Source organism: Lithobates pipiens, unplaced genomic scaffold (genome assembly GCF_037356315.1).
Source record: "Lithobates pipiens isolate NorthernLeopardFrog02 unplaced genomic scaffold, aLitPip1_a1.2 Scaffold_7, whole genome shotgun sequence".
In the NCBI taxonomy this organism is placed as follows: Eukaryota; Metazoa; Chordata; class Amphibia; order Anura; family Ranidae; genus Lithobates; species Lithobates pipiens.
In genome coordinates this window covers 3015246-3041716 of record NW_027507892.1, presented here as the reverse complement: position 1 = coordinate 3041716, position 26471 = coordinate 3015246, and the positions used below count along the sequence as shown (strand labels likewise).

Below are 26471 nucleotides of genomic sequence, written 5' to 3'. Positions count from 1 at the left end.
GGCCCCTAATCTCCATGCAGGGCGTGGGACGCATGGATTCCAACTGGGTTTTTTTTTTTATATAAGCACATGATTAGAGCCTGAAGGCTGTATTTGGCTCGGCCCCGGGGCGGGGCGCAGTGCCTACCCACTTGTGTGATAATAGCAAATATTATTTCGCTATTGTCTTCCTGATTCTCTTCCCGGCCAATCAGGAAGCAGGTTCTGAGATCCGATTGGCCAGGGAGTCTTAGGACTCCTAATCGTATCTCAGGACACGCTTCCTGTTCAGCCTGGAGGAGAAGCAATGGCCCGGCTCTTCATTGCCCCTGCCGCCTATGTTTTAGTTTAGTCTCGCGGCCTTCCCGTCCGTCTCCCAGAACAGCACACCATGGATCCCTAAAGGTCACTAAACAACCCCGTTTTGGCCCTTCTAGGTATATTTTGTCCAGTCACTGAGTAGATTAGGTTGAACATCCTAATCCTCGAACCTTCAGGCAAGACCACCAGACATGGTACATATCTCCTCCCTGTCCGCATCCCAGAAAGCAAAGGGGGTGAAGTACCAGGGTATACATTTTGCTAGCCTTGTAGGAACAAGCACTTTATAATTCACCTCCAATGAGGTGTTGAGTATACCTTCGTGCCCCATGGTCGACCATTTGGTCCACACCTCCTCCTCAACTATCTCCCCTAGGTCTGCCTCCCATGCCGTTTGGTAGGAGGGTTTGTTACCCTGATTGTTGAACATGGTATATAATTCTGTAATCCCTCCCTGTGATTCTGGCACTCTCACACATCTGTTCTCAAACAGGATCCTAGTGGTAATCTCTACCTTATCCCTCATTAAGGTTCGTAGGAAGTGTAAAATTTGGCATAGACGATATGCATGAACTTTTGTGCGACGGACTTGTGTACACATAATTCCACTTTCCAACAAAAAGTTTTGTTGGCGGAAAATTTGAGAACCTGCTATCAAACATTTTGTTGACGGAAAGTCTGACAGCAAATGTTTGATGGAGCATACACACGGTCGGACTTTCCGACAACAAGCTCACATCCAACATTTCCCGTCGGAATATCCGACCGTGTGTAGGTGGCATAAGACTATGGCCGGGGGAGATTTATATTTAGAGCCTACAATTTTAGTCGATTTACCTTCAATCCAGAAATGGTTTCGGAAATTGGAAAATAAGGCAAATAAATTGTCTACGGTCGTGATAGGATCCGATATGAATAGCAGCATGTCATCAGCAAATAGGCCACATTTATGCATATTGTCGACACTTTCAATACCGTGGGATATTGGGGTTGGATCTAATAGCTATTGCCAATGTCTCAATAGCTATCACAAAGAGGAGTGGCGACAGAGGACATCCCTGCCTAGTTCCTCTCCGGATTTACAAAAGGTCCGATGTACGACCATACCCACACTAATTTGATTAAGACATTTCGATCCACAATTCCATTTCCTCAATATGTGAAACAGAAAAAGCCAGGATATAGAGTCAAAGGCCTTATGTAGGTCCAGTGACAATAGCATGCCCCATCGATCATCTGCACCGTCCCAATTAAAACTCATTACAGAGATCAAGTCTTTGACCCATCTAATCTGATCCGCAGCCTGTCTACCCGGAAAAAATCCAACCTGGTCGATGTGAATATATTGTGTTAAAAATGTATTGAGTCTAATCGCGTATATTTTGGTCAGGAGTTTTAAGTCATTATTGATCAGGGACATGGTACCTGGTTTATCTTTTAGCGTGTAAAAGGAGGCCTGAGACAATCTAAGATTTTTTTTCCCGCTTTAGTCGCCAAAGATTCACTCCAAGATAGAGTCTATTTTTGTCTAAGGTCCAAATTTGGGTTCTGTTTGTGTCGTGTCAGTAGGTCAGACAACCCTTCTTCTTTATTGCGAATAAGAGCGTTTGAGTTCTTCTTGAGATGGGATGCTATTTGAATCAGCCCTGATCATGGCTTTGTGAGCCATTTGATCACTGGAGAGGTGTCTTCAGGTTTATTTGAGGCAAAATATTCCTTAAGGTGTTTGTTCTATATCAAAACAGACTGATGGATTACTCAAGAGTGATTCATTCAGTCTCCAAGGGGCAGGACCCCTATGTACTTGTAAAGTGTCACACAATGTCCAAAGCAAAGACTGGTCTGACCATATCAGGCCTACTATTTTACTTGCCCGGAAGAGGGGCACCATGTCAGAATTGGTGAAAAAGTGATCGATTCTAGAATAGGTGCAGTGAACGTTGGAAAAGAACGTATAATCTTTCCTGGAAGGGTTGAGTTCCCGCCATATGTCAATCAGATTGTGTTAATGTAAATTTTTTGCCAGTTTTGACCCAATTTTGGGGTAATTAATAAATAAGACGATGGCCTTCTGGTCTTGTCAAATATAGAGTCTAGGGCTACATTGGAATCTCCTGCTAAAAGTACCATCCCCTTCAGGTCAGGGGACACAGCATGAAGCAACGTTCTAAAAAAGGGAAGTTGACCTGAATTAGGAGCATAATAAGAGAGCAATGAAACTGGGGAGCCTTCCAGATGCCCTACTAGCATCAAGTAACGTCCCTCCAGATTGCAAATCTTCCTTTCCAGCGAGAAAGATACCCGTTTGGAAAAGTAGATCTCCACACCTCCCATTTTCCCTGGGACATTTGCCAAGTGAAATGGGGGTTATAGTGGTGCAAAAAGTTTGGGTTGTAGGTTGGCGGAAAATATGTCTCCTGAAGGAGCAGAACATCTGCCCGTAAAGATTTGTAATGTTGGAAGGCCATCCTCTGCTTTAACGGAGAATTCTGCCCCTTAACATTGTGGGTGACAAATTTGAAGGGGACCCCGATAGTATTGTCTGCCATGGTGCACAAAGAATAATGGTGACCTTTCCTGGTTCTCAGAAACGTTCGGCAGCTGAAGGGCTAGTTCCGAGGGGACCCGGAGCAAAGGGGTAAAGGTTAAGAAAAAGAAAAGAAAAAAAGTAAACCCACAAAAGAAGCAAAAATTCAGAACCATTCCTATGGTAGAGCTGTCCTGCAAATAAGAAATCAATGTATATTATGCAATAGTTAGACAGTAATTTCAACCAAACGTACTCTAAACCAGGGTAATGGATCCCCCTGGTCGTCCCCGAACTTCATCCTGGGCAAAGCCTAGGACCTGGTTTGGCTCTGGTCTCCTCACTAGTGGAGGGAAGCAAAGACAAACTGGGCACATGACTGCCACCACTGGCCTTAACACGCCCTTAACACGCCCTTAAAAATATCAACATTAACATAAGGAGTTATAACTGTGAGAATCAAAAGACCCCCGAGAAATACATAACAGTATGCCTAAAACCTAAATCCCAGGGTCTCTCATTCCCACTCTTAGCAATGAAATGTCTGGAAGCATTCTAGTTGTTCAGTGATCCCACCCTAGGCTCAATTAAAGAATGAAAAACAAACGGAGGAAAAATTCACTCCACAAGGTCTCATTGAACTCGGGAGCCACCTTTTTCTTCTTCATCATGAGCTTGGCTTGGCTTCTGGTGGAGCGCCACACTGGAGATAGAGGACTCTGCGCGGGCTTGGTGGTAGGTAATCTGGGTTAAGGGGTGCGGAAGGATCCCTCTGGATCCACGGATATAAGTCCCAGTTTTTTCAGCAGAACTTCACCCTCTGGAAACATGGAAAAATAATGTTTTTTGTTGCGGAAAGTAAAATTCAATCGAAAAGGGAAGGCTAGTATTTAATATTTTTCTCTATCAAAAGTTGTAGCAAAGGTTTCATAGCTCTGCGCTTCTGGAAAGTAGAAATATCAGCGAAGATCTGGATTTTGTGGTCCCGCAGTTGCAGGTCATCTATTTCTCTAGCTCTGGCCATAACTTGCTCTTTGACCGCATAATAGGATTTACAAAGATGTCTCTTGGCAGACCATAATCTCGGGGCGCCGTCAGGGCTTTGTGAACTCTTCTTTCTTTTTTTCTTTCTTTTTATATGTTGCGAGAAGGTATGTCAGGGATGAGGTGGTGAATGAGTTCTTTAACGATAGTTTCGAAGTCCAGGAAGGATTCAGGAATGCCACGATCCCGAAAATTGTAGCTGTGAGACCGATTTTCCAGGTCATCTATCTTGTTTAGCGCATCGTCCAATCTCTTGTGCATGCCCTCAGTGTTTTGGTTGGTTCTGGTGATGGTATCTTCCCGTGTGTTCTCTATTGTCCCTATGCGGAAGCCCAGCTCCTGAAAATCATGTTTCAGTTCAGAGGTTATGCGTTTACTTGCTTTTTCAAGCCCTTATTCTAACAGGGTGTAAAACCTCGCCAACAAAATGGGATCCCCCAAGTATTCTGTTGGTGGTGGTGGCACGGCCTGAGAGTTTGGAATAGAGGAGGGATTGTCCTCCATGCTCCCCTGACTTGCAATATCACACAGTGCCCTGTCTAGGTCTGACTGGGAAGAGATTATATCCCTATCTGGGGACATGGATGCAGCCTGAGAAGCCCTGGCACTGAAATCCTTCATTGAGCCATGTTGAGGCAGATCCAGGAGCCATGTCTGTGTCTCTGGCTGCAGCACCTGTGTGTGCTTTTGGGCTGCCGCCGCCGTTTTGGACATGCAGGCTGTCTATATACTGTAAGTATGTCTGCGGGCAGTTATGGGGAAGTTCAGGCTTACCCCTTGTCTTTCCACTGGGTGGGGGGAGGCAGCAAGAGTCCAGCTGAGTGTATGGTGATTGCCTGTAGGTTTGCTAATTGCTCTGGCAGGATCCGGCCGTAGCGGAGCTGGGGCCTTCTCTCTGTTTTCATCTGCGGGCCACCGTGGGGGTTTCCTTTAGCCTTCCCCCAGTCATCCACTGGATTAGGGATGCTGTGGCAATCTGGCCAGGTGAGCTGTGAGCGTGGGTGGGATCACTAACTGTTCGGGCAGGGTTCGTTAGGCCAGCGGGGGCAGAGCTGAAACTTCACACGCCGCCATCTCCAGATTCGCCCCCAAGTGTGTGCAGTTTTGAAGCGTGACATGTTGGGTATCTATTTACTCGACCTAACGGCATCTTTCACATTATGCAAAAAAATTCAGCTAGCTTTACTGTTTTTTATGAAACGCGATTTGAAAAATTGATGTGCAAATACCGTGCAAGATAAAAAGTTGCAACGACTACATTTTATTCTCTCTAAAAAAAAGTGCGATTTGGAATAGCATTGCGGGTGGGCATGAGAAAGATTGTACATTTAAAAAATGGGTGGCACTCCACTTTTTTTTTTTTCCCCCCCTCACAGCGTTGCAATCACTAAATGCCTGCTGTCCATATTATCCATTGTTGGCTGCTTTGCTAGGCATTCAAGGAGTGGCAAAAATGCGCCCCAAATGCCTTTTTCTAATGCCAGGTTCTAGCAGCACCGTCGGCTCGAATCTCAACCACAGCAATACATGCCTAGAGTTTGCATGTTTTCCCTGTGCCTGTGTGGGTTTCCTCCGGGTACTCCGGTTTCCTCCCACCCTCCAAAGACATTCTGGCAGATAAATTGGCTCCTGTCTATAGTGGCCCCAGTATGTGTATGTATGAATGAGTTAGGGACCTTAGATTGTAAGCTTCTTGAGGGCAGGGACTGAGATGAATGTTTAATATACATATAATGCACTGTGTAAATTGATGGTACTATTTAAGTACCATAAATAAAATAATATGTTGGTTTGTTTTTGCAGGAGAACAGCTGTCAGTTTTGTGGCTTACTGCTGCTCCACCCAATGTCTGCAGACATTTGACCTACTGAGTTGATGCAAATTTATTTTCACCACTAATCTCGGACTGTCCCGTCTTCTGCTGTCCTTTCACTGTACAAACATCAGGAGCGACCAGGACCTCCTGGATTTGGAAAAAGATCTCAACCTTGTCAACAACATCTAGCCGCTATTACACGTTACTGTCCTTCCCACAGACTTCTCCAAAAAGACATTTTTCTACTTCTTCTGTGTTTACAGATGAATCACAAATACCACAGGGAGGTGGAAGCTCCTTCTAAAATACTTATGAATGGAGAGATTCAACAGTTCTAGCCTTAAGTTTCAAATGTGTGTGTATACAGTTGTTGAAACAAGGAGGGTGAAATGAGGAGATGGTATGGTGGACTATACAGGGGTATTGTATGTGTATGGGCTAACTGTTGACGAGTGTATATTTTATATAAGATTAAGAAGAAATGTGCTACAATGGTGGACTAAGTCTGAAGTTGCCAATACCAGGCCTTAAAAAAAAAAAAAAAAAAAATGATTATATTACAGTTTACCAGTCCTTGGTGGCTCTAGAAGTATCTTAATTTTGTACAGTACAGGACACAGGCTTGATATTCACAGACCCTGGGTTATAATAATATCACTACTAAACTGAAAACCTAAACATAGTGTACCATCATCCAATCTATTTGAAAATTGGGGCAACTTATGGACTCTTCATGGTACAGCAAAGACTCGCATATGTATTTATATAAAAAAAAAAGTATACATTTATTTAAGACAAAAAAAAAACATAATTAAAAAGGTCCTATAGAGGGAAATATACAATACACATTATCAGATCTCTGAAGAGGAACTAGACACTTGGACATGTGTCCACCCACACAGGAGGACCATAGATCTTGTCCTATGTCAGTTCAACCTCGCCATGTTTCGCCATGTGACTGCTTCTTCAGGAGTATACTTCAGCGGATAGTGTGTGTGAACATCTCTACAAAAAACAAATAATAAATTATCAAATTAGGGAACAAACAACATATATGTATAGCGTGGATTAGAACATGTGCGAGACCCTGTGTTATAGGCTGCTACCTTCAGGTGATTGGGCCATGCTCTGCTGGACATTCCCCCAGGTATCCCTCTATAAGCCCACCCCACTGTGTGATTCCTCCATTTTTTTTTTCTAGTGTCCTAAGGTGAAGGACGTCTTCTACCTTTATGGAGAAATCATTCTAAGCTTAAAGTGGCTGTAAACCCTTACATATACCCATTGAAGTGACCGGCCTCAGGTGATACACAGAGATGAAACAGATCCTCCTACATAAGTTGTACCTGTTAATCTGCAGCCCTCTCTACTCTACATCTGTTCAAAGCGCGGAATGTATGCAGATTATCTGAGCTACCATCTGTTCAAAGCGCGGAATGTATGCAGATTATCTGAGCTACCAGAGAAAAGGGGATGGCGAGCTGAAATTACACACTGAGCTTGTTGAAGAGAGCCCTGAGAACTGATTGGGGGAAAGTCCAATCGCAATATTCCCTTATGCACACGTTCATGTGTAATAATGCTGGGTGCTGTAATGACATCAGGCTGGAAACCACCAACAATTTAAATGGAAAAATGTTTTTAGCACACCAAAAATTCCTCAGAAGGGTCCAAAGCTTTATTTACATGGTCACGCGGTACACATACGGAAACGTTTCGGAGCTACGTAGGGACCCTGCATGGCTCAGAAATGTTGCTGTATATGTACAGTGTGATCATGTAAATAAAGCTTTGGACCCTTCTGAGGAATCCTGGGTGTGCTGAATAAATTTTTCCATTTAGCTTGGAGGGAAAGGACACTTCCCCCTGCACACAGGAACAGAGCTGAAGCTGTCAAATCAGCTGGAGGTCCCTCCCCTGTCACCTTTTATCTCTTGGTGTCAGGAAAACTTGTCAGAAGTGACTGATGCTGATAACAGAGGAACGAAGCAGCAGACAGAAATGACACTTAGTGATTTTAATTGAGACAAGTACACACTATGAAGGCTTATGCTTTGTTCATATTTCATGTCCAAAGTTGACAGCCACTTTAATTTATTTCACTTTAGGATTCTTTTTCAATACTTCTCTCTCTTCTAATACAACAATTGAAGCAGTGCATGTGGGTCAGTGCAACCTCTGTAAAACCTTGGGAGCTGTACCCAGACCCCACACCATGGGTATGGCCTGTAATGTTGCTTCAGGCAGCGGATCCTACTTGGGCGTTCGCCTTGGCACCTGGTGCAGCTCGTGTAGTTGGGCGCAGGGTGATAAAGAGCTCCAGAACCATAAGTGGTCCAAACCTGTGGAATCGAAATACTGAAGACCTCTCCAGGGTTAGGCCCACTGTAACAGGCAAAGTCTAGGCTCTATACAGAGACATGGACCGGTAAGACAGGGTCATTCTATTTAATGGACTGTTGCCATGGCCCCATTGCAAGTATGAGACATAATATCTCTATTTCTAACTTTATACTTCTCTTGTGTATCCTAAATATTTGTTTCTACTTTTTATTTTTATACTATTAGGAAACCGCAAATGCATTTAAAACTTGTACAGTGTAAACCTTTCAAACTTGGCACTAATTTCACCACTCCAAAAACTTAGTCTCAGGTGGATGACTAGGTGTTGTATCACACCAAAGGTCTCGCAGTTTACTGCCACTTCCGCCTAAATCCCTTTTTAGGGTATTCAGGCACTTCCTCCTACCCTTTTGCCACGAGGAGTTTGTTACAGGACACTTAAGGAGGAACTGCAGTCTGCTCACATAATTTGTAATAAAAACATCTTTGCCATTCTGAAGCTTCCCTCCAACCACTTTGCATATTATTTTATATATATATACTGTGATTCTTTACTTGCTAAATATAATGCAGGAATCTCCCTCCATTGAGTCTGGCTGCAAACATTTTAACTGTGGGCAGCTGAAGCTGCTGCCGGTTCACTTCCTGGATTTACACAGAGGCACACCTCCAGCTCTGCAGCTCTCATTAGCCCTCATGACTCATCCCCCTCCCTTCCCGGAAAACTCTCACAAGAGAGAGAGCTGTGCATGATGTCATAAGACTAGGCTTTTTACCAGACAAGAAACAGGCAATGGGTTGTATAAGGTATTTTCTGGCAGAAAAAAAAATATGTTTTACTATCCAAAATTAAAACAACAACAAGGGCAGAAGATTTAATAGATGGAAAGATGAAACAATTCGTTCTGCTTTAACACCATGTTGCTGTGAACTCCTTTACAGAAATCTTTATCCTATTTCCACACTCTACTCTCAGAGTAGCGCACTCTGATGTGGCCCGCGACCTCCTGCTCTGGGATGGCGGGTCGGCAAGCCCGGATAGTAGGTTCCTGACCGGCCATCCCAGAGCATCAGTGTTGTGAATGGAGCTAGAGAAAGTACAGCTGCAGAGCGAGCTGAGCCACATAAGCTGAGAAAACAGGCTCCTCTTGGTTGTTCATTGCCCTGGTCTTTGGCAGATAGAGATTGCAGCAATAGCAGGTTGCAGAGCAGGGCCTGTGAGAGTAAAGGGATCTTCTAGGAGGGCCTCAATTTTTTTTTCAGTAGAATCTTTAAATAAAGGAACATTTTCTATAGGTACAATCAGATGTTTGAGCTCTGGTGGAACACTTACAAACTGCCCTCTGCCTTACTTTGTGTTGATTCCCTAAAAGGGGTCTCCAGACTATGGCCCTCCAGTTCTTCAGGAACTACAATTCCCATCATGCCTAGTCATGTCTGTGAATATCAGAGTTTTACAGTGCCTCAGCGGCTGCGTACTTCCGCAACAGCTGGAGGGCCGTAGTTTGAAGATCCCTGACCCTAGAACAAGTTACATGTAATGTTCCTATTGCACATATTCTTGGAAATGTCATGGAGTAAATGAGTTCTGCAGCAACTGCCAGCTGATAAACCAAAGTATTTGTCACTAGCACATCAAGGATCATTGAAATAGTGCCCAAACGTTTATTCAGCAGTAATCACATCAGTAGAATACAATTCAAAAGTGTCCATAAACACTTGCACAAAAGTTCATATTTCTTATTGAAGACACCCTCAATAAAGAAAGGGTATATGTAGTGCTAGAAACAAAATTCAAAAATGTCCATAAACACTGGCACAAAAGTCCATATTTCTTGTTGAAGTCACCTGATTCATTATTCCCGAGGTGTATAATCAGACAGACTGACGTGAGTAATGAATCGGGTGACTTCAACAAGAAATATGGACTTTTGTGCCAGTGTTTATGGACATTTTTGAATTTTGTTTCTAGCACTGCATATACCCTTTTTTTTTTTATACTCTTATTGTTACCAACGATTTTATGCTAGTTGCTCCCTTGGAACCCAAGCGCAGTGAATATTTTCTATCTTTATAATCACATCACAGTGGTAAAGTGAAACTTTCAGATCCATGCAGGACAAGCCACTGATAGGTGGATAAGGTAGCTCATCTCAAGAGCCTACACTCTAAAACAGGGGCTTCAAACTCAATTTCATTGCGGGCCGCGTCAGCAATATTTTTTTTCTTAGAGAGTAGGTGGAGGAACTCAAGCAGCAACCAACCGACTGGTACCCACCCACTGAACCACATCAAATCTTAAAGGGGCAATAAATACCAGGAGTACATTATGTGTGGTCCTCAGGGATGCACAGAGTGCAGTTTTAGGGGTATGCTACATATATAGTGCAGAGTTAAGGGTGCGCTGTGTAGATTACAGTTTCAGGGGTGCGCTGCGCAATGAGTGCAGGGTTTAGGTGTGACACCCTGAAAGTGCACTCTGTACATAGCACACTGCTAAACCCTGCACTCTGTATATAGCACACTCCTAAACCCTGTAGTCTGTATGTATGTATGTACAGAGTGCAAGATTTAGGAGTGCACTATGCACAGAGTACAATTTCAGGGTGTAATACATACAGGGTTCATGAGTGTGCTATGTACAGAGTGCAAGGTTTAGGGGTGTGCCATGCGCAATGTTCAGCTCTCTTTCACAAACTGTTTAAATCGCACTTAAATCCTTTCTTGGCTCTGACCTCTGCACCACTCTCCCCCATCCCCCACCTCTACACACATCTCCCTCCACAGCTCTCATGTCTTAAAAAAAACTTCCTTGCATCTCACCTACCCGGCTTAGTATGTCCCGTCAGTGTAGGCAGATCCACCTCTCTCTCTCGCTTGCAGAGAGATCATTGGTCGGCATCTGTGGACACATGAGGAGCACAATGCAGCTTACCACGTGATGCCCCACCTAATTGCATGGCAGGCAGGTAGGCATCTGTGAGAGCCACCAAGAGGAAAGCTGTCCTTGTAAGCACAAGACTTTTGTGTGTAGAAGTGACAGCGGTGAGCAGAGAGTGGGAGCCGGAGGTGGTGGAGCGGAGTTGTGTTTGATGCAAGTTGCTCAGCTTTGTAGGGTTATAAGGGGCATTTCCAGCAAAGCTATGCACTTCTTCAATTGTAGAAAAGGGTTTGAAATGTTATTTCAAGAATCCCAAAGTGAAATGAAGTAATTAGGCTTAGAATGATTTCTCCATAAAGGAAAAGAGGTCCTTCACGTTAGGACACTAGAAAAAAAAGACTGAGGACTCACAGAGAGGGGGGTGGTGGGGTTAACAGAGGTTTGTCCAGCAGACCTTTGCAAATGTGCAGTCCCCTGTATGTAGCAGCCTATATCCCAGGTTCTATGAATAGAAAGCCCGTGTCCTGTTCTGTACGCCAAAACATGGAATTCACAGGTAAGTCAAAAGTGCTTTCTCACTTTTCAGGATAAGCAAGTGCAGAAAATGCCTATTGATCTTACCAAAAGGTGGTGTCCTTGTCACTTCATGTGAGCTTATTAAAAAAAAAAATCTTTATTTGCACCGTGTAAACTATTTGACTAGGGGTGTCAAACTAAATTTCACCACGGGCCACATCAGCATTATGGTTGCCCTCAAAGGGCCAGTTTTATCTGAAAGACTAGATGTCAAGAGCCCCCCCACCATCAGAAGTCAAAGTACCCCACCCTCCCCTATATCACAGTGCACCCCCCGTGTTGCTGCTCGGGGCAGAAGTAGGAAGCAGAAAGTGCAGGGTCTGGAGGAGGACTGAGTCTGGTGAATGCAGAGACCAGGGGAGGCAGTGATGAGGGTTTTTTATGGCTACACAGAATCTGTAGGAGGAGTTCTGTCCTAACTGCTGAGACAAGCTTCTCTACAGCTGCATGAGGGGGTTGCCGCAGCTGCAGAAGAGGTGTGATGGCCACATGAAAAGACCTGGTGGTCCTTATTCAGCCCGCAGGCCTTGTGTTTGACACGTGTACTCAGTGCTGGGACAAGGTCATCCGATGCCCAGGGCGAAGATGGAAAACTGTACCCCCCCCCCCCGCTGTGAAAACTGCAGTGCCTACAAACAATAGGATCTAGGCTGGAAATAAATGTTATACTAGTATTGGTGGCAATCAGAGACTTAGGCATGGTTCACACTGGGGCAACTTGTCAGGCGACTAATGCCGCGTACACACGACCAGACTTAGGTCAGACAGACTTTCGACGGAGTTCTGACGGACTTTCCGAATGAACGGACTTGGCCACACACAATCACACCAAAGTCCGACGGATTCGAATGTGATGACGTACGATCAGACTAGAATAAGGAAGTTCATAGCCAATAGCTGCCCTCGCATCGGTTTTTGTCCATTGGACTAGCATACACACGAGCGGATTTCTCGGTAGGAACTGGATCCGGCGGAGTTCTGGTGGAAAAATTTGAAGCATGTTCCATTTCTAAAGTCTGTCAGACTTTTGCAAATCAAAAGTCCGCTGCAGCCCACACACGTTCGAATAGTCTGCCGGAATCATTCCGTCAGACTTTTGATGTTGAAAAGTCCGGTCGTGTGTACGCGGCATTAGTCTTTCTCTCTCACTGGCACTACTGCGCCCACCTCCCTCCAGCAAATGGTCCCGCCCAGGGCATCCGGCCCTGTGTGTACTAGACCCATCAGTCCACCATGTAATGGAGATGAACAAGGGTAGACATATAGAGGTCTCATTTGCTGGATTAGATTTAAAAAAAAAAAAAAACATGCAGCCATTACATCTAAGGACTGGTAAACTGCAAGTTATTACATTTAGCTCTGACCACAATACATTTACCCAGCCTAAAGCAGTTATACCAGGGGTAGGGAACCTTTTTGGCTGAGAGAGGCATGAATGTTACATATTTAAAAATGTAATTCCGCGAGAGCCATGAAATATGTTTAAAACTAATTATTTTTTTTTAATCGACTAATTTCAGTGTAATATCCACGTCATCTCCCCCACTGTAATATCCACATCTTCCCTACGATTGTCTGCTTGCTTACCACTACACAGGCAGGCAGATCCACGAGCAGTTGAGGCGGGTGATGATGACGTCAGCGCGCCACTCACCTAGGCCGCCGCCTGGTGTACCAAGATGGCCGCAGCTCCGGAGCTAGGCCAAAGCTGCAGCCTTTCCTATGGGCTCAACCCATGCAAATGCACACCACGCAATCCACGGATTGAGAGGTGAGAGCCAGATGCAGCCATCAAAAGAGCCACATCTGGCTCGAGAGCCATAGGTTCCCTACCCCTGAGTTACACATTTCTCAAAAGCAATTCACTCACCATGCTGATTTTATTCTGCATTTGGCAGACGTTTGTTTACATGCTTGGGATTAGTACAGTTTCCACTGTTCTTCTGGCCCGCTTAGATGTAAGCACTGCAGCTCTCATAGACCCCAGCGCTGATGTTGTGTCTTCACCTCGCTCACCTCCTTGCCGTTCACAAAACACACAGCCCCTGGCTTCATTTTGTGAATGGCTAGGAGAAGAGGGAAGCAGAGACATGATCATAGTGCTAGGGTCTGAGAGACCTCTCGCGTCTACATCAAAGTGGACTGGAAGTACAGTGCAAGCTGTGCTAATCCTACCATGTAAACAAACAGATTTGCCGAATGTAAATCAAAGCATGATGCCGGTTGTTTCCGTGGCATTAGTATGTATAACTGCTGGGTCAGTTTTTTGCACCCTGAGTTGGGCTTTAAAGTGTTACTAAATCCACAACAGTAAAATCAGTCTATATATGCAGTAAAGCATGCTTGTTATACTCCCTGTAGAATCTAAGGGGTTAATCCTCTTCACTGTTTAAAAGTCTGTTTGATTCTGTCTCCTATGAGCTTCCCCTTCTTTCACTGTCCCCAATCTATCTGCTGGGGACAAGCTGCATATGCTCAGTTTGGTGTGTATTGCTAGAGAGGTTGTTTTTTTTTTTTTTACACTGGAAATGCTCATATGATCAGCACAGGGCCAATCAGCACTGTCCAGACAGAGGGTCAGGGGTCCTGCAGGCTCATAGGACAATCACAGGAGAATTAAAACTCCTACAAGCTTTAACTAGACACTGATAGAAGTCACAAGACTGCTAAATACTGCTGATGAAAAAGATATTTAGCAGGTATTTTTTACTAAAACTATTGCATTTTCATGCTCTTGTGTACTGTGAGAGACCAGATAGTGAATGCAAGCTCTTGGGTTTAGTAACACTTTAAAGGAGAAGTCCAGCCTAACACTAAAATCACTAGATCTACAGACATACATGCTCTAACACTAACCTATCTAACCCTGTAAAGAAGAAATCAGTATACATACCTTTTTTTGAAGCCGATCCGATCTCCAGCGGCAGAAGCTCTGCAGAGGACACAGCCGACAACGGCTGTGAAATGAATGGGAAGTGATGTCACCCATAGAGTTACTATGGGGCTTCCGTTGTTGGCTGTGTCCTCTGCACCCACCTACACAGCTCAGCATGGGATCGTCTCAGAAAAGCAATGTTTACTGATTTCTTCTATACATGGTTAGTGTTGTATCGTGGATGTCTATAGATGTAGCGATTTTAGTGTTGGGCTGGACTTCTCCTTCAAGGAAGCATAAGAACATTACAGTTATCACATGCAAGTCACATTTGTGTCTTCTCCCACTCCCAATGATCTGAATATGTCGATTCAACAGAGGATGTAACATACAAGCCCAACAAAGAGGGCACCTCCGTGACAAAATGTCATTGCTACATCCATGTGTCAGCTTTCTGCTGCATGCACTGCTTCACAAGAGGCCTTTCTGTGGTAGATTTGTCAGCAAGGCAACCTTTTTATGTACTTGCCTGATCAAGATCCGCTTCCCATTTCTTTCTGTTCAAGGTCAGGTACATAAAAACTGGACAGCATGTATAAATACTTATGTGAGAGAACCTGTACATGATGTAGTAGATCCAATTACATTTGCTGTGCAGTGTGTTGACCAGTATTAAATGCCATTTTATATAAGGCCACCTGCAACATCCTTAAAGCGGTGGTCATGTTTTTTCACCTTAATGCATCCACTAAAAAAAAAAAAATTTAAAGTCAGCAGCTACAAATACTGCAGCTGCTGACTTTTAATAATTGGACACTTATCTGTCCCAGGGTCCAGCGATGCAGGGGAACGAAGCCCCGCTCGCCCCCCCCCCTCCGCTCGGCGGCACCGCTATTGCAACTGTGGGCAACCGGCTGTGGCTTCACAGCTGGGCACCCACTGCGTATGCGCAAGCGGCGCCACGTAGTCATCTGGGACCTGTCACGTGTCCCAGGTGACTGACAGGAGGGAGGGAGCAGAGCTGAGCCCTTCCTGTGCCGAGGGGAAGTGATGTCACCAGCCAGGCACTGAAGAAGGCAGACTACGCGGGACCCCCTAGCAACAGCCATTTAGAGGTGAGTTAAAAGCGCAGCCATTGGCTCACACTGCTGTCAAATACAATGACGCAGGAGGCCGAGTCCTGCATTCGGCCTCTATGGACAACGAATGCTGGACTCGGGAACGCGCCCGCAAGGTAACCCCCCCAGGAGAGCGCATCTCCCAGGGGGTTATCTGATTCGGGGAGGAGCTGCGGAGGGACCCCAGAAGACGGTATTCGGGGCCACTCTGAGCAAAACGTGCTGCACAGTGGAGAGAAGTATGACATTTTTGTTTTAAAAAAAAAAACCAAACCTTTAGTGTCACTTTAAAGTGTAACTTCACTCTCTCAAAACTGAATAACTATAAAAAAAAGTGATTCTAAAGGTAGAACAAACGTCATACCTGCTCTGTGTAGTGTTTTTTTTTACAGAGCAGCCCTGATCCTTTTCTTGGTATTCTTGATGGAGCGCCTGCTGGTTCCTCCAGCCCACTGAGTGCCCTCATGGCAAGCCACTTGCTACTTGCTATAGGGGCACTTGTGCACTCCCAAGCTGGCTCTGTGTGTCCATAAGGCAGGTGGCTCGCACCCCCCCGCTCACTGGCTGTGATTGACAGCAGCAGTAACCAGTGGCTGCTGTGTCTGAGCCAATAAGGAGAGAGAGCCTTCGCTCTCGTGTACATTGCTGAATCAAGATCGGGATCAGGTAAGTATTGGGGGGGGGCTGCTTGCAGAAGGACTTTTACTTTAATGCAGAGTATGCATTTAGCATTAGTAAATCATTTAAAAAGAAATAACATATTTACTTGTTTTACTTTTCTTTTCTTTTTTTTACACTCTCCAAGAGCAACAACAAAAAAAATTATTTCTTTAGTTGGGGAACGCTAAAATCCCTGTTGCAGTCTTTCCCTCACTTCGTGTCAAAGAATACTGTTGTCACCACCAGGACAGGATAAGAGATAAAAATATAACGGAGCCATTGATAGCAGTTCCAACCCAACAGGAGTTCTATTCCTTCCCCACTCTATTCAAAACTAGAAAATTGTTTTTGGCTTGACACACACTTTAACATTATATTACCAAAGACTCTAAGCAGCTGAATTTCTACAAAAATGAGCCTGGTCCATTATTAAATTATTACCTTTTAAACCATTAAAGCAGCTCAATTCCAGGAATTCAGCTACTTGGTAAGAAAAATTAAGGCATACTATGAGTTAAGTCCAGCAAAGTGCATGACACCTCATGGGCTTAACTCTGTTATTTATATCTGACGGCTTCATAGTACTCCCAGAAGCCAGCTATTGCTGTAGTTCCAGGATCCCGGCGCTGATCCCTCTAAGCTCTGCATCTTGAACAGGAGAGTTCCTGCAGTTGCCATGCCCGCCCCTTCCCTCCTCTTGCCCAATCAGAGGTACCTTGGTATTATGTGAACACGTGAAATCACAAAGGTTTTGTGAATGGGCAGCAGAGGGGAGGTGCGGGCATGGTTGCTCTGTGTGGTTTTTTTTTCTCCCCAGTTCCCTGCAGTGCTTCTTGGCAGAGCAATAAACCTGTCAGATGTAAATAATAGTGATAAGCCCAGGAGATATCATGCACCTCCTTGGACTAAACTCAGTGTGCCTTTACTTTTCACAGTGTGGCTGAATTCCCGGAATTAAGCTTTAAATCAAACAGGTTGCAGGTCTGACATTACCATTGATCATTGATCTCTCTGTGAAATGCACACTGATTACATGGATGTTCTAGACAAGACTCTAGAAATGCTCTTCACAGTAAATATGGAATCTTGTCTTAATGTATTCTTACTGGCTTATCATTTGTGAAAATGTATACGGTAAGAAACTGAACAGGTGGCACAAAGGTCTGTTTCGGAATCTGTATGTTGGCCAGCAGATCTTTCATTTGATACAGTGAAATGTTCTCCAACCTAGATACCACACTTGGAACACTGCTCAAAACCGGAGACCACGCTCCTACCATCCTCAGGTGAGGGGTGCAGGCTGGCAAAAAGCCCATCTGAGGCAGCGCATGCATGAAAACAAAAAAGAGCCGTTCTCCAAACTAGCCACTATATTATAGACATCAAAACGGCTTCAGCCTGTGAGTCTCCACCAAAGGCCATGCACTCTGACATGTTTTGTCCCGATGGGTGGGGTAAAATGCGTTAGCAGGGGTGTCCTTTGGCGGAGACTCACAGGCCGAACCCTTCTTGATGTCTATTTTAAAGAGGCTGGTTGGGAGAGCGGCACTGTTCTTGTTTTCATAACTGTTCTCCAAATTGTGACCAAACACCATTCAGACTGCTACATTTATTGAAGACTGATAAAGTTTTCCGTTACGCATTTTTTAAAATAGAAAACAGGGTGGTTGACTCAACCGGTCACTATTACCATGATTTCTCGAAATATATTTCACAGAAACTGTGAAATATAACTGATTTTCTTCAGACCGTACTTTATTGGCATTTGTTGAGAGTTGGCCAAAATAAACAAAACAAGGAAAGCGTTCTCACAGTTGGAGACTTGGTGATGTCCCCTTTAAGGCCGGCCATACATGGAGTAAGTTTGCTCGATTCCCCCCATCAACACAGACAGTGTTGATGCAAGAATCCCTCCTGCCAGGCCATTGTTTTCTACCGGCAGGAGGGCGGGAGGGAAGCCGTCCCAGCCGGGAGAAGAAAGTGATTATTGCTAGCGGCTATAGCAGCCACTAGCGATAATCGCCGGTAAAACCTGGCATGCTAATTGTACTCAAGTTGATTAATCAGTCTACTTGGTACATTCAGCCTGCCATAACATGGTTCGATTCTTGGCCGATTCCTGATGAATCAGCTAAGAATCGAACCATGCATGGCCGGCCTAACCCTACTGCTTTAAGGCATTGGCCTCCAAGTGCCTTTATGGAAAATACAACCCGTCAGTGTGAACAATTTATTTTCTACAGTGTCAATATTATAAGTCTTACGTGGCTCTCAAAACTTTTGTATCAGCTGAAAAATCTGCCAAAATATCGCCATCGTTAGATTGTTCTATAGGTGCTTAATCACATCTGAGTATATCAGACTTTTAAACTTGCCTTTAAACCATTTTACCACCCAGAGATTTAGGAATTTACCTTAAACCATAGAGACAAAACTTTTATATGTGGACCCATATCATCACTTCTGCCATAGGGTTTGCCTGGGCAGGGAAGAGTTACGTGTTTTCTAGATCTCCGGTGTTGTTAGCTAATCTCTCAACACTATGTGCTTGGAGAGCGTTGGGACTGCTGACCAGACACCTTATCCAAGGCACTGGAATAGATCTTCGGTGCTTATGACCTCATCCCAGTAACTTCTCAACAAACCTGGACTGAAATAAAGCTGCTTTTTTTTGTCACTCTTCTGCGTGCTCCATCTTTAATCGAAAACACCTTGGGATTTTAATATATTAGGACCAAATGGGTTGATGGTTTTATCACAATAGCAGGTTCTTATTGCTGAAAAAACAATAACCTGTAAAATAATGGCGTTAAAGAGGACATCTGCTCATTTTTTATTGATGTGAGATGATTTTAAAATGATTGGTTTCCTTGTTCTCCAGTTTTATGGATTAAAAATGTATTCATTTTACCCAGCTATGAAACTGATACAGTGGTCTGTTATCTCTAGAGTTCCCTGGTCTAGACCAGTGGTCTCCAAAATACAGCCCGGGGGCTAGATGTGACCTTTTTCCTGCCTTTATCGGGCTCTTGGGGGACCTTTCCTTGCACTGATACCAACAATGGGGCATAATTCCTGCTACTGACACCGACAATGGTGCGCTATTTCTCACATTGACACCATCGATGGTGAGCTATTCCTAAAACTAACAATCTGACAAATCTCACCGATTAGACACTATTCCTCCCACTGCACCAAAGATGGGACACCATTCCTCCTCCTGACACCAATGATGGGGCACTATTCCTCCTGACACCAATGATGGGGCACTATTCTTCCCACTGACACCAACGATGAGGTACTATTCCTCCCACTGAGACAAGATGTACCTGTGCTCAACTCCCAATAACTAATGCAGGTCAGTGACCAGACCTGAACCTAGTAGCTCTCCCCCACCTTGTGTCTGATTGCCCCATGTTGGCATGGTGTCCACCGTAGCATTTGCAGTGGCAGAGCAGTGTAGGACTGGCCGTAAGAGGGATTACTTTGACGCAGTTGGCCAACTTAAACATGTATTGCAATATGTGTGAACTAACTGGCCCTTTGTTGAGAGCATTTGGAGACCACTGGTCTAGACTATGGCTTGTGTGCCTTAGGCTGGGTTCACACTGCTGCGGCTAGGAGAACCGGATGTAATTCGCACCGCACTGCAGTGCAAATCACATCCGATCTCTGTGCGATGCGAGTTCAGCCATACAGACAGTATGGCTGAATTCGCATCGCACCCGCCCCAAACTCGCACAGGACCCTTTTTTTGGTCTGCAGCAGAATCGGATCGCATGGGTGTTCACACCATGCGATCCGATTCCTGTCCGAGTTTGCAGATCGCACTGGGGGTGTCATTAACGTTTCACTGACACTCCCAGCAATTCGCATAGGGCAGTGTGAACTGCCGCCGGGAGGCATGCGATGCGGGAACCCGCCACGGATTTGCGGCGTTCCCGCATCGCTTCAGTGTGAACCCAGCCTTAGAAGAGTGAACCTGGTATGAAAATTGATCGCGTCTGGAGCCTCATCTCATTTCTTGAGACCCTAACAAGCCAGGAAAGTACAAATACCCCATAAATGACCGCTTTTTGGAAAGTAGATATTCCAAGGTATTTAGAAAGGGACATGGTGAGTTTTTTTAAGTTGTAATTTTTTTCCCACAATTCTTTGCAAAATCAAGATTTATTTCTTATTTTTTTCACAGAATTGTCATATTAACAGGTTATTTCTCACACACAGCGTATGCATAGCACAAATTACACCCTAAAACACATTCTACTATTCCTCCTAAGTATGGCAATACCACATGTGTAAGGGTTTTACACAGCATGGCCACATACAGAGGCCCAACATGCAGGGAGCGCCATCAGGTGTTCTGGAGCATAAATTTCCTGACTACCTATTAGACCCGGTTCACACTGAGGCGGCACGACTTGCAGAGCGACTGCCTCAGGCAACCGGGATCCGACTTTAGCGGTGGCTTGCAAAATGACTTCTGTATAGAAGTCAATGCAAGTCGCCTCAAAAGTCATACAGGAACCCTTTTCTAAGTCGGAGCGACTTGAGTCGCTCAGATTAGAACGGTTCCATTGCACAGAACGGGACGCGACTTGTCAGGCGGCTAAGTCGCCTGACGAGTCGCCCCTGTCTGAACCGGCTCTTACACTTTTGAAGGCCCTGGAGCACCAGAACAATGGAAACGCCCCAAAAATGACCTCATTTTGGAAAGTAAACACCCTAACGTATAATCCATGAGGCATAATGAGTCTTTTGAACATGTCATTTTTTTTTCTACAAAATTTTGGAAAATGTGGACAGAAAATGAAAACGCAAAGTTGTCCATGTATACAATATTTCTAACACATAGCATGTACATACCAAAAATACCACCCCAAAATAGATTCTACTCCTGAGTACGGTGATACCACATGTGGGAGACTTCCACAGCCTGGCCACATACAGAGGCGTAGTACTACTGGGTATGGTTGAGCATGGCTGGGTACAGCTCGGTATGGCTGGGTACGGCTGGATATGGCTGAGTACGGCTGGGGGTGGATGGGATGGCTGAGCGTGGATGGGTGGATAAGTATGACAGAGAGATGGCTGAGCATGGATAGATGAGTATGAATGGCGGGATGGCTGAGCCTGGATGGCGAGATGGATGAGCGTGGATGGCGGGATGGATGAGTGTGGGTGGCTTATACAGAGGGATGGATGGCTGGCTGGATTTGTCACTGAGCAGCGCTGTGGGCGCTACACATCCAGCCCACAGTGCTGCTGCATCCAATCTCTCACCCTCTCTGCTCACACTGGATAGAGAGGGGAGAGAGGAACCGGATATCATGCCGGTTTGTTTACATGTGATCGCTCCATCATTTGACGGAGCGTTCACGTGGTAAACGGCCGCTGTCAGCGGGCATTTACCACAATCCGTGATGGACCCGGCGGTCACGGATGCTCCCGTTCGCATGCGATTCTGGGAGGACATATAAATACAGAAAAAATCAGCGCAGTACAAGCCCTTTACGAAAAGCTGCTGAACACCAAGGATCAATTACCAAATCCCAAAATACAATATATCAAACAGATGGTACAGCACTCTAACTAAAATAAAATGATTACTAACATATTAAAATTAATTAAAAGTCCAAAGATAGCTTTTGTGTCAAAAAGTCCACGTGAGGAATCTTCAGTTGTATACAGTCAGTTCATGCATAAAGTGCCAACGGGGGGGGACCACCACCGATGGTAAAATTGTCTGCTCACCTCATCGTATGGACCCTTTAAATTACAGAGGGTCGTATGCACTTAAATATCAACGAATGCTTATCAACTGGTCCAATCGCTGTACTCCTCTCAGACAATATCCGACCGGTTCACAAACGAAAACACAGCTTTCTCCCATTCAGGGTCAAATGAACTGACACGTTCGTGGAATACCCACACTGGATCGGTATATAGCAGTATTCACATTTCCTCAGACCATGTGGATAGAAAGACAAGCCATAGTGCTCTCCATAGAAAAACGTTTTAATGATGAATATACATAAAAAACACACTTACAATAATGAAGCTTCATACGATCGTTAAAATGAACAATGACCGCGGGTGACGTCACGTGATCTCCGTCCGTACGTTACGTCCCTATGGGCGGGACTTCATCAGCGGACACGGAAACTACGCGACACCCGATATATAAATAGACACTAAGGGGTTCCTATAGTAACAGCTCATCCAATCATGCCGCTCATCCGAACGTAAATACGCTTACTGTGAGCGCGACGTGACGGACAACCTCTCCATGTTTACGAAAGTTACCAAGGTAACAACACATCCTGTCGTGTAGTACGAATCAACACGATAACAGGCAAAGACCTCGGGGCAGCCCTTGTGAATTTAAACAAACGTTACTATGTTAACGGCTCATCCCATCATGCCTATCTGCACGATGCAAATGAGCACAACAACGAGCGGAATTTAAAAAAGGAATCATATCAATATTTGCAAACATTGCCGTTGCAACAATGAATCCCTTCCCCTTATGTATATAATGTAATCAAATAAATAAAAAACGCTTAATGGGTACTCAAATCCAATACAAAAGAACCCCATTATTAACCACTTTCAGACCGGACCATTTTGCTGGTAAATGACCAGAGGTCTTTTTACACTTTGGCACTGCGCTGCTTTAACTGGTAATTGCGCGGTCATGCAATGTTGTACCCAAACAAAATTTGCGTCCTTTTCTTCCCACAAATAGAGCTTTCTTTTGATGGTATTTGATTGCCTCTGCGATTTTTATTTTTTGCGATATAAACGTAAAAAGACCGCAAATTTTGAAAAAAAATGATATTTTCTACTTTTTGTTATTAGAAAAATCCAATAAACTCAATTTTAGTCATACATTTAGGCCAAAATGTATTCAGCCACATGTCTTTGGTAAAAAAAAAGTCAATAATTGTATATTTATTGGTTTGCGCAAAAGTTGTCACATCTACAAACTAAGGTACGTTTTCTGGAATTTACGCAGCTTTTAGTTTACGACTGCCTATCTCATTTCTTGAGGTGCTAAAATGGCAGGGCAGTACAAAACCCCCCCAAATGACCCCATTTTGGAAAGTAGACCCCCTAAGGAAATTGATAAGAGGCATGTTGAGCCCATTGAATATTTTATTTTTTTGCCTCAAGCGATTGAATAATGACAAAAAAAAATTTTTTTTTTTTTTTTACACAAAGTTGTCACTAAATGATATATTGCTCACACATGCTATGGGCGTATGTGAAATGACACCCCAAAATAAATTCTGCTGCTTCTCCTGAGTACGGGGATACCACATATGTGGGACTTTTTGGGAGCCTAGCCGCGTACGGGGCCCCGAAAACCAAGCACCGCCTTCAGGCTTTCTAAGGGCGTAAATTTTTGAGTTCACTTCTCACTACCTATTACAGTTTTGAAGGCCATAAAATGCCAAGATGGCACAAAACCCCCACAAATGACCCCATTTTAGAAAGTAGACACCCCAAGCTATTTGCTGAGAGGCATGTTGAGTTCATGGAATATTTTATATTTTGCCACAAGTTGCGGGAAAATTACAAACTTTTTTTTTTTTTTTTTTTTTTTCACAAAGTTGTCACTAAATGATATATTGCTCACACATGCCATGGGCATATGTGAAATGACACCCCAAAATAAATTCTGCTGCTTCTCCTGAGTACGGGGATACCACATATGTGGGACTTTTTGGGAGCCTAGCCGCGTACGGGGCCCCGAAAACCAAGCACCGCCTTCAGGCTTTCTAAGGGCGTAAATTTTTGAGTTCACTTCTCACTACCTATTACAGTTTTGAAGGCCATAAAATGCCAAGATGGCACAAAACCCCCACAAATGACCCCATTTTAGAAAGTAGACACCCCAAGCTATTTGCTGAGAGGCATGTTGAGTCCATGGAATATTTTATATTTTGCCACAAGTTGCGGGAAAATTACAAACTTTTTTTTTTTTTTTTTTTTTTCACAAAGTTGTCACTAAATGATATATTGCTCACGCATGCCATGGGCATATGTGAAATGACACCCCAAAATAAATTCTGCTGCTTCTCCTGAGTACGGGGATACCACATATGTGGGACTTTTTGGGAGCCTAGCCGCGTACGGGGCCCCGAAATCCAAGCACCGCCTTCAGGCTTTCTAAGGGCGTTACAGTTTTGAAGGCCATAAAATGCCAAGATGGCACAAACCCCCCCCAAATGACCCCATTTTGGAAAGTAGACACCCCTAAATTTAGGGGTACACTAGTGAGGCTAGGTAATAAATGGCGGGTGCCCTGAAACTATAAAAAAAATAACTAACCAACCAGCGTCACCTGTAACAGTTATATGGTGATCACTGGTGAAAGGGTTAACTAGGGGGCAATCAGGGGGCTTTATGCGGTAGTATATGGGGGTCCCTGGCGCTATAAAAAGCTGCGGCGAACCTAAATACCTACCTGCCTAACTAGCGTCACCTGTGACACTAATACAGCGATCAGAAAAACGATCGCTTATTAGGCTGGGTTCACACTGGAGCGATGCGGGAACGCCACGAATGCGCGGCGGGTTCCCGCATCGCATGCCTCCCGGCGGCAGTTCACACTGCCCTATGCGAACTGCTGGGAGTGTCAGTGAAATGTTACTGACACCCCCAGATCAGTTCGCATATCGCAGTGCGATCTGCAAACTCGGATCGCATGGTGTGAACACCCATGCGATCCGATTCTGCTGCGGGCCAAAAAAAGGGTCCCGTGCGAATTTGCGGCGGGTGCGGCGGGTGCGGCGAATGGCTGAACTCGAATCGCACAGAGATCGGATGTGATTTGCACTGCAGTGCGGTGCGAATCACATCCGTTCTCAAACCGCTGCAATGTGAACCCAGCCTTAGTGACACTGGCGACGGGGGGTGATCACGGGGTTAAACCTTTATTGGGGGGGTTAGGGGGGTACCTTAGAACTAAAGGGGGCTAACCCTAACTGCCCTAACAGTTATTAGTCACAAATGACACCCGCCGGGTGATCAGGGGGTTAAACCTTTATTAGGTAATAAATGGCGGGTGCCCTGAAACTATAAAAAAATAACTAACCAACCAGCGTCACCTGTAACAGTTATATGGTGATCACAGGTGAAAGGGTTAACTAGGGGGCAATCAGGGGGCTTTATGCGGTAGTATATGGGGGTCCCTGGCGCTATAAAAAGCTGCGGCGAACCTAAATACCTACCTGCCTAACTAGCGTCATCTGTGACACTAATACGGCGATCAGAAAAATGATCGCTTATTAGGCTGGGTTCACACTGGAGCGATGCGGAAACGCCGCGAATCCGCGGCGGGTTCCCGCATCGCATGCCTCCCGGCGGCAGTTCACACTGCCCTATGCGAACTGCTGGGAGTGTCAGTGAAATGTTACTGACACCCCCAGATCAGTTCGCATATCGCAGTGCGATCTGCAAACTCGGATCGCATGGTGTGAACACCCATGCGATCCGATTCTGCTGCGGGCCAAAAAAAGGGTCTCGTGCGAATTTGCGGCGGGTGCGGCGGGTGTGGCGGGGGCGGCGGGTGCGGCGAATGGCTGAACTCGAATCGCACAGAGATCGGATGTGATTTGCACTGCAGTGCGGTGCGAATCACATTCGTTCTCATAAACCGCTGCAATGTGAACCCAGCCTTAGTGACACTGGCGACGGGGGGTGATCACGGGGTTAAACCTTTATTGGGGGGGGTTAGGGGGGCACATTATAACTAAAGGGGGCTAACTCTAACTGCCCTAACAGTTATTACAGTCACAAATGACACCAATGCAAAAAAAAAAAAAAAAAAAAAAAAAAATGACATTGGTGTCACTGTGACTGGGGGGCAGGGGTAATTGGGGGGGTGATCGGGGGGTAAAGGGGGGGTGTGAGTGTGCCTGGCATGTTCTACTGTGTGTGTAGAGTGTTGGTGCAACTCACCGATCCGCTCTCCTCCGTGTCGGAACGAAAAATACCGACACGGAGGAGAGAATACATCACTTCCTCTCCTGTGTTTACATTACAGGAGAGGAAGTGATGTCACCGGGGATTTCCATTCGTCGAGAGCGATCGCGAGGGGGTGGCCATGAATGAATGGCCGCCCCCTCATCCCGGATCGCTCTCGAAGGGATGCCGACCGCCGCAGGCACCGGGGGGGGGCCCGATCGGGCCCCCCACCCGCGGGCAGGCAGGGACTTATATATACGCCCATATGCCTGCCCGTGCCATTCTGCCGACGTATATCGTCGTGCGGCGGTCGGCAAGTGGTTAAACACATTTTTAAATTGCAAAGCATGAACTTT

The 26471-nt window shown here is 45.1% G+C and overlaps 1 protein-coding gene across 2 annotated transcripts in view; it reads left to right on the top strand.

Moving 5' to 3' along the window:
* Positions 1-11587, top strand: part of LOC143959303 (leucine-rich repeat-containing protein 28) — a 112122-nt gene extending 100535 nt beyond the window's left edge. For both annotated transcript variants that reach the window (XM_077467995.1, XM_077467994.1), the window contains exon 10: positions 5675-11587. In XM_077467995.1, the coding sequence (XP_077324121.1) occupies positions 5675-5747 (73 nt within the window). In that variant the 3' untranslated portion in view covers positions 5748-11587. The remainder of the gene's footprint in view (positions 1-5674) is intronic.
* The last annotated feature ends 14884 nt before the right edge of the window (positions 11588-26471 follow it).